This window comes from Stomoxys calcitrans, chromosome 4 (genome assembly GCF_963082655.1).
Source record: "Stomoxys calcitrans chromosome 4, idStoCalc2.1, whole genome shotgun sequence".
Classification (NCBI taxonomy): Eukaryota; Metazoa; Arthropoda; class Insecta; order Diptera; family Muscidae; genus Stomoxys; species Stomoxys calcitrans.
Window position 1 is genome coordinate 44,377,318 of NC_081555.1, and position 15,900 is coordinate 44,393,217.

Below are 15,900 nucleotides of genomic sequence, written 5' to 3' on the forward strand. Positions count from 1 at the left end.
CTGCTGAAAAGTCTGTTGTTTGCTGCAAATGACTGCTGCTTAATTATGAAGGGGATGTCACAAGAAACAAGTAAAACCGTGCTAAGTTCGGCCGGGCCGAATCTTGGGAACCCACCACCCTGGATTCTGCTACAATATGGGAGCTATATCTGCTTATAGACCGATGTGAACCGCACTTGGCAAAGTTCTCTATTGAGGGATGGCTGGCTTATTTTGCCCAGAGTACTTGAAAGCGGGAAGCTCTTTTTCTTCTTCAGCATTTTGGCAGTGTTATTCTCTTCTGAAGATCTGATTCTTTTTCCAGCTTTCGTAGAAGTGCTTGGAATGTCAGTTCTATCCCTTCCAGCATTCTGCACTTTCGCCCGACTGCGGTGCCGGTACATACTCCTCTGTCTCCTTCATCGTGCGCCGGATCGCTTTCGCGGTCTGCTGGATCGCTTTCTCGGGCTGCTGTATGGACTCCTTAATGACAGGTGAAATGGCAGCGGAGGAAGTGATGATAAAGAGGAATCATATCCAATTTTGAATATTTTCAACATTAAATTCATGAATACTTACTTCATTACACATTCAATTCGCACTTTTTATAAAATTGGTTAAAAATGGGCTAAGCTTTTGTGTAAGCTTAAAGAAAATAAAACTTATAAATACGGAGCCTACTAATCTTTATTTGAAATAATTTCATTACAAATATTTCTAGTTATGTGTTCATCTATGACTAATCGCGTTGTTTGCAATTTCTTGATTTATTATTGAATATCTAATGATTTTTCACGTACGAAAGGGTCTATTTCAATTAAATTCAATATCAATTAATATTGTGGTTCGGCGCCAAGTGTCTGACGTACTACCTGAACTGTAAAATTGTAAAATCTTGTTCTGGATATTTGCAACATGATAGCATTTTATTTAATCAGCAGTTTATTGTTTCCAAACGGCAGCTGGATTAAATAATGAATTCACTATTATTCAACTTTCCATTAGCTAAAATGTTTATCTTAGGAAAAAATTACAATCGAGAATTTCGGAATGCATCATAACTAGATATTTGTCATTTTTGAAAATGACAACAACATAACATCTGTTAAAAGCTCAACAAAGTTAGAAAACTGCATCTCCATACCTCGGGAGTATTCTTGTTATTCCGTTAATGTAAACACTCCTATATAGTATACTAGCTGGCCCGGTGTGCTTCGCTACACGTGTCTTAAAAATTTATATAAATATAGTTTTTAATATTACGAGCTCGGTGCCCATGTTTATTTGTTTATCGTATTTGTTGTTGAAACACATGTCTAACATATGTGCCAGCTATATCAAAAAATGGACCGATATGTCCCATTTACAATCCCAACCGACCTACACTAATAGGAAGTATTTATGTACATTTTTAAGCACCTAGCTTCACTCCTCGAAAGTAAGCGTGCTTTCCACAAAGAGACAGACAGAAGGACGGACGGACTTGGCTAGATCGAGTTAAAATGTCATGGCGATCAAGAATATATATACTTATCTAGCTGAACCGGGCCCGCTCTGCTGCGCCTTCTTTAACTCTCTCATACCTTTGATGGGGTGGGGACACTTCACCCTGAATGTGAATATCGAATTCGTGCCATTGTAGCCTATGTCCGCCTATGACGCTGAACGCCTGCGTTCGAATCCTGGCGAGAACATCGGACAAAACTTAAAGCGGTGGTTATCGCCACTTAATGCTGGCGACATTTGCGAGGTTCCATACCATGCATGGTCATGTAAAAAATTCCCCCCAAAGAGGTGTCGCACTGCGGCATGCCGTTCGGACTCGGCTATAAGAAAAGGTTCCATATCATTGAGTTTAAATTTGAATCGGAAAGCACTCATTGATGTGTGAGAAGTTTGCCCCTGCTCGGTTCCTAGGTAAATTTTTACTCTACTCCCAAATGCAGTTATTGGGTCCGTTCTAAGCCCTAAATTGTCGTGATTGGTCTATATATCCATTTGGCGGGTTTTGGGTGGCGCCCGAGGCACCAGAATTTTGTTTGATGTTTTGTTTTTGGTGGTTTTAAGGGTACAAAAAATGTCGAACGAATCTCATCACCAATCTTCGAGATCTGGTGTTTTTAAAAATTAGGGTAATAAGAAGTGATTTTAGGGGAGGAATAGCACCTCAAATATGGATATCAAATTCGTACTATACTCCCAAATCCCCTTAATTTGAGCCCCATATTGCCATGGTCGGTAAATATGAACCGTTTGGAGGGTGTTTTGGAGCTAGGGCGGCCACGGGTACTTTGCCCTGAAAATAGATATCAAATTCGTTCTTTACCATAGTCGAATATGAAGTTCAGTTTAGGGGTTGCTTTAGAGCGTAGCCCCAAACACTTGACTCGAAAATTGGGTATCAAATTGGTTTTCTACTCTCAAATACCTTTCATTACAGTCCCATATTTTCATAATGGGTCAATTAATCTATTCCTCGTATTTTTAGGAGGCAAAGCGCCACCTGGACTTGAACGCAAATTTTAATGTCATATTCGTAGTCTACTCCCAAATACCTTTCATTTGAGTCCCATACAGCCATGGTCGGCTAATATGCCCGTTTGGAGGTGAGGCGCCTCCCATTACTGGGACCTGATTTTTTATGTCATATTTGTAATCTAATGCCGAATGCCTTTCATTTGGGTCCCATATGGACATGAACGTTTAATATATCTGTTTAGAGGGAGTTGAGGAGCCCCGCTGGTTACTTGGACCAAAATTGTAATACAATACTCGTTTTCTAGTCTCCAATACCTTTATTTGATAACCAAATTGTGCCCATCAGTTCACTTTTGGTTTTGGGGTACGCCCCCATCTGATATCAAAAAATGCCCATGTTTCCTTACAGACAAACCTACACAATCTGTGAAAATTTTAAGAAAATTGGTGCAGCCGAGTCCCGTACAGTGTTATGGGTTTTATGCCCATTTGGGGTGTTTTTGGGGGGTGTGGTGACACCCTAAACCTCGATCTGACTTTGTACGCCAAATTCGAAATCTACTCCCGAATACCTTTCATTTGAGGACCATATTGACATGGACGTCTAATATATCTGTTTGGGAGAGTTTTGAGATGGGACCGCCCGATGGGTACTTATACTCAAATTTTAATACCATATTCGTATTCTGTTTCCAATACCTTTCATTTGATACCCATATTGTCCTGATCGGTCCACTTTTGAATTTGGGTGGTGTTTTTGGTGGGTGGGGCCGCCCCCTTCCGATATCGAAAAATTATATAGCCTATGTTTCCTTTCAGACCAACTTACACAATATGCGAAAATTTCTAGGTAATTGGTTCTGCCGTTTTTTGAGTCTATATGGAGTCCCATATATCCGTGATTGGCTAATATGCCCATTTTGGGCTTTTTTGTGGGGTAACCCCCTATACTTCCACATGAATTTGTATGCCAGATTTGTTATCTACTCGCGCATTCTTTTCATTTGATACCCATATTGTGCTTATCGGTCGATTTTTTGGGTGGTGTTTTTGGGGTAACGGTAGAGGGTCCGCCCCTTCCGTTATCCATAAATTATAAAGCCTTTTCCTAATTCCTGACCATATTCGTAATCTACTCTCGAATACCTTTCATTTGAGTCCCATACTGTCATGATCGTCAAATAAACCTATTTTAAGGGTTTTGGGGCTCGGGCGGCCCCCCAGTTACTTGGACCCAACTTTTATTATGAAATTCGTGCTCTACTCTTGAATACCTTTCATTTGAATCCCATATTGTCGCGATCGGTTCCCTTTTATTTTTGGATAGTAATTTTGGGGTAAGGGGGAGGGTCCGGCCTCCTCCCGATATCAACAAATTATATAGCCTATGTTTCCCTCCAGACCAACCTACACAATCTGTGAAAATTTCGGTAAAAGTAATCGGTTCAGAGTCTTCACGGAACAAACAAACAAACAGACCATGAATTTTATATATAAGATAAGGTCTTAGACCAAATTTCGATGAGTTAAAAACGGAATGGCGATGTAAGTGTACCCTCATTCTATAGTGGAGGTTATAAAAAGTAACGAACTTTATTATAAAACCGTAAACACTAGACTATGGTGGAATTTCGATGGCAGTAATAAATTTCTGAAATTTTGTGGAAGGCCTTTCATCGACCCTTGGAGCACAAGTAAAGGGTGATTTTTTTGAGGTTAGGATTTTCATGCATTAGTATTTGACAGATCACGTGGGATTTCAGACATGGTGCCAAAGAGAAAGATGCTCAGTATGCTTTGACATTTCATCATGAATAGACTTACTAACGAGCAACGCTTGCAAATCATTGAATTTTATTACCAAAATCAGTGTTCGGTTCGAAATGTTACGGTGAATGAACACATTTCGAACCGAACACTGATTTTGGTAATAAAATTCAATGATTTGCAAGCGTTGCTCGTTAGTAAGTCTATTCATGATGAAATGTCAAAGCATACTGAGCATCTTTCTCTTTGACACCATGTCTGAAATCCCACGTGATCTGTCAAATACTAATGCATGAAAATCCTAACCTCAAAAAAATCACCCTTTATATAAGAGCAAAAAGTGTAAAAAAAGTATATTTGAATAAAGTTCATTCTAAGTTTTATTAAAAATGCATTTACTTTCTTTTAAAAAATCCGCAATTACTTTTTGGGCAACCCAATAGATAGCCAAAACGAAAAAGAATTTTTGTTTATTCTGTTTATTATCTTGTCTCCAGGTAAAGTTGAAGAAAATATATAGGTTTAAATATAAGCCTGATATTCTCCACACATGTGCAAACAAATAAAGACAATTTTCTTTTTATTTTAATCAAACTCCTTAGCTGATTTTGAAATCCTGTAGAACACCAAGCATTATATGGCTGTAAGTGCAACACTAAAATAATATCCTGCCTCAATGGTGCTAATGGTGAAGTTGTTTAAAAGAGAATATTTTGTCAGCGTCGCTTTTAAAATCACATCGGCTTTGTTTTTAATTTGGTGTTTTGTTTTAACGATTAGAAATGGTTTTGTCGATGTCGATGACACATTTGACCAAAGTCTTTGACAGAGTGAGATTTTTGTCGGCGATAACTTAAACAAACAAAGCCACCAAATAACAATTATCTACCGCACAATTTTGTTTATGTTCCTTGGCTGTGTTTGAAACAATCCGTACGTAGGTCGCTTCTTATCAAGTGGCTTAAGTACATTCTAATATAGATTCCCACATATGAACCTAGGAATGCATACAATAATATATGTGTGTACATAGTAGAAAGTGCAAGAAATTAGGTTATTATTTTACAATTGTCAGCGATAAGATCTTATAATACACTTTAAACCCTAAATTGAAACTTTATCCGATAACATTTCAATCAACTTTGGCATCCACTTGAGTTGAGGGACGTAACAAGACGTCAATTAAATTTAAAAATTTGTCAGTTCTAAGCTTTTTCTAAGCATACATTCGTTAAAATAGGACATAATTATCAGTAAAGGAAGGCAAAAGTCGGGTGGAGCCGGCGTGGAACCTATGTTGAAATATAGTCACTCTTTAATTTTGCATACCTATTGATATATTGAATAGAATTTTGTAAGATTTTCTTAAGATAGGACCTAAATTGTGGCTACTACAGCCGTAAGCGCCATATCAGATGAAAGATATATATGGGAGCTATATCTAAATCTACACTGACTTTAATAAAATTTAGCACACGTACTAAGACATCAAATAAAACACCGCATGCTGTGGCTTCTATAGCCTTCAAAGTCCATAGCGGATGAAAGATATATGTGGGAGCTATATCTAAATGTGAACCGATTTTTATGAAATTTCGCACATGTATTTGAACGTCAAATAAAAGATTTTGTGACAAATTTTATAAAGATCGGACCAAAAGTGTGGCTTCTATAGTCTTCAAAGTCCATATCGGATGAAAGATATATATGGGAGCTATATGTAAATCTGTTTTTATTTTGATGAAATTTTACACGCGTATAGGGACATCAAATGAAACATCCCATACAAAATTTTGTAAAGATCGGACCAAACTTGTGGCTCTATAGCCTTTAAAGTCCATAGCGGATGCAAGATATATATGGGAGCTATATCTAAATCTGATTCCATTTTGATGACACGATGTGGGATGTCAAATAAAACATCTCGTGCAAAATTTTGTAAAGATCGGACCAAGATTGTGGCGACTACAACCTTCAAAGTCCATATCGGATGAAATATATCTTTCATCCGATATAGGCTTTGATGGTTGGGAGCTTTATCTAAATCCTATCCGATTTTTTTTAAAAATCAGCAGTGTTCGTCCTTGGACCAAAAAAATGACTTGTGCAAAATGTCATGACAATCGGACACCAAATGCGATCTGTACTGTGTTATGCAGTGCTACACCTCTTTGGGGAGAAATTTTTACATGTCATGTCGCTAGCATTAAAAGGGTATAACCACCGCTGAAAAATGTTTATACCATTTAGTTATTCCGTTTGCAACACATCGAAATATCAATTTCCAACCCTACAAAGTATATTTAAATTTCGGATCGTCGTAAAATTCTAAGACGATTTAACGATGTCCGTGTGTCTGTCCGTCCGTCTGTTTTAACCACTCTATAGCCTTCAAAAATTGGGATATTGAGCTGAAATTTAGTACTCATATGTCTTTTTGATGCACGCTGTTCTTGAACGGGCCAAATCGGACAATATTTGGATATAGCAGCTATATGGACCGATCTGACGATAAGGGGTCTGAAGCCCATAAAAGCTTTAATTTTGATCCGATTTCGATGAAATTTGAAACAGTGAGCAGTTTTAGGCCTCCCGACATCTGATCCAAATATGGTTCAGATCGGACTATATTTGGGTATAGCTGCCATATAGACCGATCTCCCGATTAAGGGTCTGGAACCCATTAAAGCTCCATTAATTTCCCGATTTCGCTGAAATTTTAAACAGTGAGTTGTTTTGAGACTCCCGATATTCGACCTGAATATGGTTCCGATCGGACTTTAGTTAGATATAGCTGCAATATAGACCGATCTGTTGATAAAGGGTCTGAAGCCCATAAAAGCTTTATTTTTTTCGATTTCGATGAAATTTGAAACAGTGAGTTATTTTAAGCCTCTCCACATCTACCCCAAATATGGTTCGGATCGGACTATATTTGGATATAGCTTCCATATAGACCGATCAGCCGTTTAAGGGTCTGGAACCCATAAAAGCTCCATTTATTATACGATTTCGCTGAAATTTGAATCTGTGAGTTGTTTCAGTAAAGATCGGACTTCGTTTAGATATAGCTATCATATAGACCTGTATGCCGATTAAGGTTCTGAATCTCATAAAAGCTTTATTTATTACTCGATTTCGTTGGAATTAAAAACAGTCAGTTGTTTTAAGCCTACCGACATCCGACCCAAATATGGTTCAGATCATACTATATATATATAACTGTCAAATAGACCGATCTTCCAATTTAGGGTCTTAATCCCAAAAAAGCAGATTTATCGTCTGAAAATGTTACTTGTATATGAGTTATTGGGACCTGAATTAAATATGATCGAGACCAGCCCTATTAAGATATAACTACGGATATAGTAGTGGAGTTATACTGAAATAGGATGATTATTATATCCTTGTTTAATTTGGTCCAGACTGGTCCAGATTTGGTTATAGGTGCCATGTAGAACGATCTCTCGATTTAAAGTCTTGGCCCTATAAAAAGAGCATTCATTATCCGATTTCGTTGACGCAGTGACTTTTGTTAGGCTTTTCGACATCCGTGTCCTATATGGTTCAGGTCGGTTTATATTTGGATATAGCTGCCAAAAAGACCAATATTTTATATTACAAAATTGAACAATGACTTATATATATCAGGCCACTCAATGTCCGTGCCGAATTTGGGTGCATAAGATATCCAATTTTCACCGGATTGTGACTAAAGGGGGTTTACATATATACCAGAGGTGGTGGGTATCCAAAGTCCGGCCCGGCCGAACTTAATGCCTTTTTACTTGTTTTATGATAGTCTCGCCTGGATTCGAACCCAGGCGTTCAGCGTCATGCGCTACGCTACGGTGGCCTCGAATCGAACAGCACTCATTGATATATGAGAAGTTTGCCCCTGGATGTTCATGGGAAAAGTTTGAATTTGCAAATTTGATATGCAAATGTCTTAATGACATGTATTATCTCCAATTAAGAAAGATACATACATTTATTAAGAAGGCAGTGGAAACTGTGGAGGACATTGATTTGATGTTCAAGCGAATCACGCACGGCCTCAACGACTTGCTTTAGTCTGCGTGTGCTAGAACCGAACCGAAGGTTCGTCAACCAAAGGTTGGTCTTAGGAAGTGTTGGATAAGACTCTTCAATGAGGCGAAACCCACACAGCACCACAGGGCATCTATAAGAGTTAGTTAAAAACATACAAGGATGAGTTTGAAATCCTGGGTAGAATTGTGCAGTTCCGTTAAAGATACATCATTTTCAACTTTTTACCGTCTGAAAACAGCGGAATATGTTTGCAGTAACAGCAAAAAGTCTGCTAAAAATGGGATAGCAGAAATTCTTTGCTAAGACGGTAAACATTTTTAGACAGCAAAATGTTGAGTTCAGCGTCAAAAGTGGGCGAGCAAAAATGGTCTAGGCGTTTTATTCGTCTAAAACGGAAGTTGTTCTTTTCATACTGAGATAGAAGATACTTACAGTTGCACCTGTCTGCTTGTTCTTTTTATTGAAATCCCAAAATACCTGATAGATTTACTGGAGGAAATTGAACCTATATAACATTTTGGAAAAGGTGAAAATGCAACTCTAGCCCTACGAGATTACTCGTCCACCTGCAAGAGGGACACTCGCAAAATTAAAGGGCTTAAACCGTGTGTAATGTATCGACTGTAGACTATAGTTGTCAGACCTATAATGCTATATGGTATTGGGGTCTAGTGTACGGTGCTTCAAAAGTACACCTACTGTTCAATACTCAGCTGGATACAAAGGATAGTTTGTTTGTGCATCACCGCCGTATGAAGGACGACACCATCTGATGCACTGAATTTAATGCTACACTTAATGCCTCTTTACATTGTGGCTAGACAAATTGCCGTTATTCCAGGCAGTGCGGATTTCACATTGTCGGAGCCACTTTTTGATATAAAGCACTGAACCACTATTTCTGATAGAAGTAATAAAGACTTCTATACGGATGGTTCCAAAGTAGACGACCAGGTGAGCTTTGGGGTGTGTTCTGAAGAACTAGTACTAGTACTAGTACTTGTACCTCCTGCTGAAAAGAACTACTTATGTCTTGCACGGATTTATGCCTAGACCACTTTCGGTCAAGGAAATATATCTCTTAGAGTGCTGGAAAACTTTCCCCTTACCGCAATTGCCACGTCTTCAGCATATGCAACCACCCTTACGCCTCTTTTTTCCAGAAACAATAATATGTATATTGTGAATGACTATATTCCAAAGTAGAGGAGACAGTACACCTCCTTGAGGTGTTCCTCTGCAGACCCGTCTTTTTAGATGCACAGATCCCAAGCCTGCCGTAATGCATCTTTTAGTAAATAAGTTACTAATAAACATTCTTACGGTGGAGTTGATGCCTAGAAACTCTAACTCCTTCATGATTGACGTCGGTTTTGCTTAATTGAAAGCATTGAAGATGCTTTCAATTAAGAAATGCTACCATTGTATATTCTTTGACAGCGAGAGAATCCTCTATGTAGCCGACTAGGTAGTGAAGGGCTGTTTCAGTAGATTTGCCTTTACTATATGCATGCTGCTGGCGCTACAGGCGATCTCCAGGGATCTTTGCCCTAAGATATGTTTCTATCAACATCTCAAGAGTAATCAGCATAAAGGATGACAGACTAATAGGACGAAATTCTTTCGCCTTCGTGTGGTACGGGTTTTTCTGCTTTCGGAATGAAAATGACCTTCGTGTCCCTCCAACCTAAGGGTATATACATATGAGATTCTGATACAAGCAGAGTATCTCCTTAAGCCAAGGAACCAGTCTATCAGACACAGCTTGTAATTCAACCGGTGACGCATCATCAGGGTCTGGCGACTTAAAGGAGTTAAAGCTTCTTTTCGGCCAAAGGATTTTCGGCTCAGACACAATTTCCCTAATGGCCTCCGACGAGTGCATACCAGGGACAATTGGAGAATTTCCCGGGAAATGTCTATCAATGAGTAGTTCTAGTGTTTTCTCACCAGACATTGTCCATACATTCTCTGACTTCTGAATATACCTCGAGGACAGAATCTTCTTTAGTCTAGAGGCCTCAGATGTATCCTCCACGGAGCTACAGAATTCTACCCAGGATTTGTTCAGAGTATATCTCCCTAAGCCAGGGAACCAGTCTATCAGACACAGCTGGTAATTCAACCGTTAATACATCATCAGGGCTCGGCCACTTAAAGGAGTCGAAACTTCTAATCGCCCCAAGGATTTTCTTCTCAGACACAATTTCCCCAATAGCCTCCGACGAATGCATACCAGTGACAACCTCTTCTGGCGCCACGTTGTCACCCCACCGTAATAGGTCTCGAGGACAGAATATTCCTTAGCCTAGAGGCCTCCGATGTATCCTCCACGGAGCTGCAGAATTCTAGCCAGGATTTGTTCTGAGCCTTTCTCAGCTCGCCCGTATATTTTCTTAGCTCAGTCTTAAAGATGTCCCAATCGTGTGGTGCTCTTGTGGCATTTGCTCTGTTGAAGAGTTTTCTGCAGTCCTTTCTTAGACCAACCAGCTCTGGGGTCCACCACGGCGGTCGCTGTTTGCCCCTTGGCTTGGCTCTAGGGCATGCTGACACAAGCGAGTCATACAGGGCCTTCGTGATCCGCTTTACCACTATGTCTATATTCTCCGCAGTTTCCACTTCCTTTTCTGGTCTAGAAGGGATAGACGTGCAAAATGTGTGCCGAAATTTATACCAATCCGCCGTTTTCTGTTTAGCCGAGGGACCACTGCTGCAGTATTTTCTCCAAGGCTGAAACTAATATAGCGATGATCAGAGAAGCTGTGGTCATCCAACACTTCCCAGTCGCATATTCTTCCACATATATCTTCCGATACAAAGGTAATATCTAGGACCTCCTGCCTGTTCCTGGTAATAAAGGTCGGTTCATACCTTTTATTACAAATCGCCAGATTGCAACTTATAATACATTCAATAAGCAGCTCACCCTTTTCGTTGTCATCCGAAAAGCACGCTTACTTTCGAAGGAATAAAACTAAGCGCTGAAATTTTGCACAAATACTTCCATTTAGTCGGTTGAGATTGTAATTGGGCCATATCGGTCTATGTTTTAATTTTGCTGCCTTATAAACCATTTTTGGATCTTGGCATCTTGAGCCTCTAGATGGTGAAATTCTTATCTGCTTTGGCTGAAATTTTGTTTGCGGTGTTTCGTTACGACTTCCAACAACTGTGATAAGTATGGTCCAAATCGGTTCATAACTTTATATAGCTGCCACGTAAACCGGTCTCGGATCTTGGCGTCCTGAGGTTGAAATTTTGCATAAAGTCTTTTGTTTTGACTTTCACCAATTATACCAAGTATGGTTCAAATCGGTTCCTAACCCGATATAGCTCACATATAAACGATCTCAGATCTTGACTTCTCGAGCCCTTAGAGGGCGCAATTCTTATCTGATTTGGCTGAATTTTTCATTAAAAGTACTTTTACATTGGCCACAAAATCCGGATGTATGGCCTTTTCGAGATTTAAGTGCTAAATCCTGTGTTTTTTTTGCAGATTTTACCATACAAAAATAAATCCCATTTTTGCAGGATTTATTTTTAAATCCCAAATAAACCCGATTTTATGGCTGAATAAACGATTAAAGTACCAAAATATGCAACAGTTTTCAAGAATTGTGTATGGATGTGTGTGATATGCACATATGTAAATGTATACGCATGAAAGCTTGTGTATGGCACTTAAAGCCCCAACAAACCCAATGTAGACGCACAGGATTTGTTTTTGGGATTTAGTTAAATCCAGATCATACAAATTTCAATGTAAACGTGCTATAAATGTTAAATAGCAAAATGGTTTCTAAAAGTTTTTTAATTTGCATTTTTCTAGGTGAGCATTTGACTGGCGAGTATCGAGATAAAGTAACGCGTTTCAAGAAAGTTCCTGCTATAAGTGATCATGGCTTTCAACTTTCGGAAAGTGTGGCTATTTTCCGTCACTTGGCCCGCGAAAAGCTTGTACCCGAGCATTGGTATCCACGTAAAAACTTGGGACGCAGTCGAGTCGATGAGTATTTGGAATGGCGTCAGCGTAATATGGGCGTGGCTTGCACCGATTATTTCCAGCAGAAATGGCTTGTGCCGTACCTGCAGAAGACAAAACCAAACGAGAGATCCGTAAGTATTCACAACTGACAAAAAGAAAGAAAACAAAAGCAAACAACAACAAAATCAGTTTGACACCACAAATGCATGCAAATGATATGACGGAAGCACCTTGACAATGACACCGTTTGAAGCTCTGCAGGCAACTTTGTTAATTTGCATATTTTGTGTTATTTTGTACAGTTTCTTCTGTGCTTCATTTTTTTTTCTTTTTTGATTGTTTACCTTTTTTTTTGTTTTGTTTTGTTTTGTTTTGTTTAGGTAGATGTAGCTGAAAAACAACTTGAGCGAACCCTAAACGACTTCGAAAATCTCTTCTTGAGTTCGAAGAGGTTTATGATTGGAGACAACATTTCATATGCGGACTTAATGGCCATTTGTGAGATCGATCAGCCCAGTAAGTTTCCACCATTTTTGTGAATTATAGAGCAATAGAAATGAAACATGCTGATTCATTTCAAATAAGAAATAGTTTAAAGAAAATAAAAATACAACAAAGACTTCCTACTAAAAAGACGAATACAATCAAAAAGCAATATAAATGTTAATGATGAAGATGTTTTATAATGACAGAAGAAATTATTCCATCAGCAGTATAGGTTTTATAAGAACATTTATTTAAAGTTTTTAGAACATACCAGAAATTAAAAACCCTAATTTGTAGGCGCGGCGATAGGAGGAACGGAAAACTCTTTACGTTGTATGGCAAGAACACATAGTATTGCCAAACAAATCATATAAACCAACCACCGGAATTTCTTCAGAATCTAGAGAGCCTAAAATTTAAAAGAGTGAATTGACTAAAATGCGGAGAGTGAATAATTTGCCTTCTAATAGTAAGGTTAAGTTTAAGTGGCAGTCTGCCATCAGACTCACTTAGACATTTCCATCCATTGTGATACCACATGAACAGAAGAAGAAAGATGCCTTCTAGTTCTTAACGTTGAACCATCCAGATCGCTTTAAAAATCCCAATAACTTGCGAATGTTCACATCCGCTAAATCAGACAGGTCCTCAAAGAAATGAGAACATAAAGTGAAATTCCTTCTGACTGCTAGTGTAGGACACACACACTGAAGGAGTTCTATATTCTCTTCTTCTTCGATGTCCTCACAGCTTCTGTAAAAGTCGTTGCTAGCAACCTTCGGTCTATCAGCAAATTTTCCGATTAGACAGTGACCTGTCATGACGGACACAATGACTATTTTAGCCTATGACAGCTAAGCGGAAGACCTCTTCAAGTCTATATGAAGCCGCATAGTTTTGGAATGCTCACAGCCCGCCTTTGCTACCAACTATCATTCGTTGCCCTTCGGTCCTGACACCGAAAACTTAGCTTACATGTCGCTAGAAGCATATCCACAGATTCCAGTATCCCTGGAATGTGTAGGGTACTTCCTAGTGTCTCAAGCTCGTTCGCTTTACAATTCCCTGGGATATCTCTGTGGCCCGGCACCCAGAACAGTTGAGTTTTGAACTGTTCAGCCATCTCTAATGGAGATCTGCGACGGTCGAGGGCGGTTTTTGTGTTCAGAAATATGTTTTTCAAGGATTTAATGAGTGCCTGGCTGTCTGAAAAGATATTTATGCCAATCGTCGTTAAGACATTATATCTTAGCCATTCCAGCACTTGCAAGAATATCCGCTTGATACACACTACAGTGATCGGGTAACCTTTTCGATATGACCAGTTCTAGATCTTTAGAATACAACCCAAAGCTCACTTGGTCGTCTAGTTTGGAACCATCCGAATAAAAGTCTATGTAACTTCTATACTTCCAATCAGTGCTATCAGCAATAGTGGAACAGTACTTTTTGTCAAAAAGCGACTTAGGCAGGGTATTATCTACACTGCCTGCAACATCGGACACTGTATCAAAGATAACACAGTGTCCGTAGCCGCCACATGCAAATTGCAAATTTTTCCCATGAACATTCCGCTAAGGGACGGGGGCAAACTTCTCACTTATTAATAAGTGCAGTCCGTGCCGCAGTGTGAAAGCATTAAATTCAGTGCACCAGATGGTGTCATCCTCAGTGCAGCTGTTATGCACAAACAAGCCATCCTTTGGCTACGGTTGACAGTAGGTGTACTTTTGAAGCGTCGTTCACCAGGCCACAACACAATGCATGACGTGCGGTCTAAACCCCCAGCTTTTGCAACTCTTGAAGGTGTTTTGGGCAACAATTGCCTTTCTTGCCCTTTCCAAAATGTTGAATTTGAAGTTCAATTTACTGTCCAACAAAAAACCCAGGCATTTTGCGCTTTCTGTAAATGGAAAATTCTCTCCTCCCAAGGAGACAGGCGACAGAAAAGAGCTACTTCTGCCGCACACCTTGGGCCCAGTCCACCTAAACAGGGCTTGTCGAGTCCCGTTTCGATGCCTTACCCTCCTGTTTCGATCGTTTCAGGGGGATTTTTAGGCTCCTGGAGTCCGCCAGACTTAAGCGATGTGTTCGATTGTTCCTCAGGCAAGTGTTCAGCAACAATTCCTGAGTTGTCTCCTGATTCCCCAAACCCACCTTTTCTATTAAGTTTAAACTTGTTGAATCCGTAGGATACAACTCCTTCAGACTTGTTGAGGTCTGCGACAGCCGGAGTTTCGTACGAATAAAACATATCTCCGGTCACCATCAGCCCCATTCAATCTGCCAGTCTATGGTTGAGAGATTGGGATTCCATCCCCTTAGTTTTCCAAGCATGGATTAAGGATCGAGACGGAATCTCTTCCTTCTTGACTAAATCTAGTGCTGCACCTGGCCAGATGTCACCAATCTTTTTCACCTTGTCGACCACTGCCATCACCAAACTGTCCCTAGCGACATTAGCAAAGGTTCTTGGACCCATCATGCTAATGTTCGCCCTTGTTCTTTTAGGCATGGGATGCCCTACAGATGACCGCAGCCTTTTGGCTGCCTGCGGTGCAATTTTCGAATCCAGACGTGTAGTCTTTGGGGTAGCTTGTGCAGCGAATCCCCGAGCCCAATTTAGGGAAAGCGATGCGCCTTCTATCATTCCAACCTCTTATAGAGCGTGTTGGTTTACCGGGGAAGGCCGATGGCCTAGGCAAATTATTAGCATGCGACGAAAGAATAGGTTCGGCCCTATCCTTCAGACTCGAACCAAGTGTCTTCGTCAAAAGCCCCTGCTAACCAGTCGTCTGTCAGCTAGTGGAGCCTGGAGCCGCCGCTCCACCAGTCGAGGTTTCGGTAGCAGACAACATGCTACGGCCTGATACCACCACCGCAGCTGTTGAGTTTTTGGAGTCCATTCTAAGCCTACTCTCGGGCTCTAGATCTGCCGCTCAACTAAAAACAGACGCATATCATCAACTGCCTGATGGATAACACTACCGTAGCTATCCTTGAGTGACTTAAATATTTTTTTCCAAAAATGATGACCTATTACGAGTTACAGAAAACAAATTCTTGCGGAGCGAAGTAACAAAACGTCCGCTCCAATCAACGGTTCAAACAAGAAGCTTAATAGTTAAAACTATCGATTTAATCGATTG

At 39.9% G+C, this 15,900-nt stretch overlaps 1 protein-coding gene across 1 annotated transcript in view; it reads left to right on the top strand.

Annotated features, from left to right (window-relative positions):
• The window catches only part of LOC106080775 (glutathione S-transferase theta-1), a 43,119-nt gene that overhangs the window by 23,265 nt on the left and 3,954 nt on the right, over positions 1–15,900 (top strand). Inside the window, exons 2-3 of the mRNA XM_013242308.2 lie at positions 12,110–12,396; positions 12,646–12,781. Of these exons, the coding sequence (XP_013097762.1) occupies positions 12,110–12,396; positions 12,646–12,781 (423 nt within the window). The remainder of the gene's footprint in view (positions 1–12,109; positions 12,397–12,645; positions 12,782–15,900) is intronic.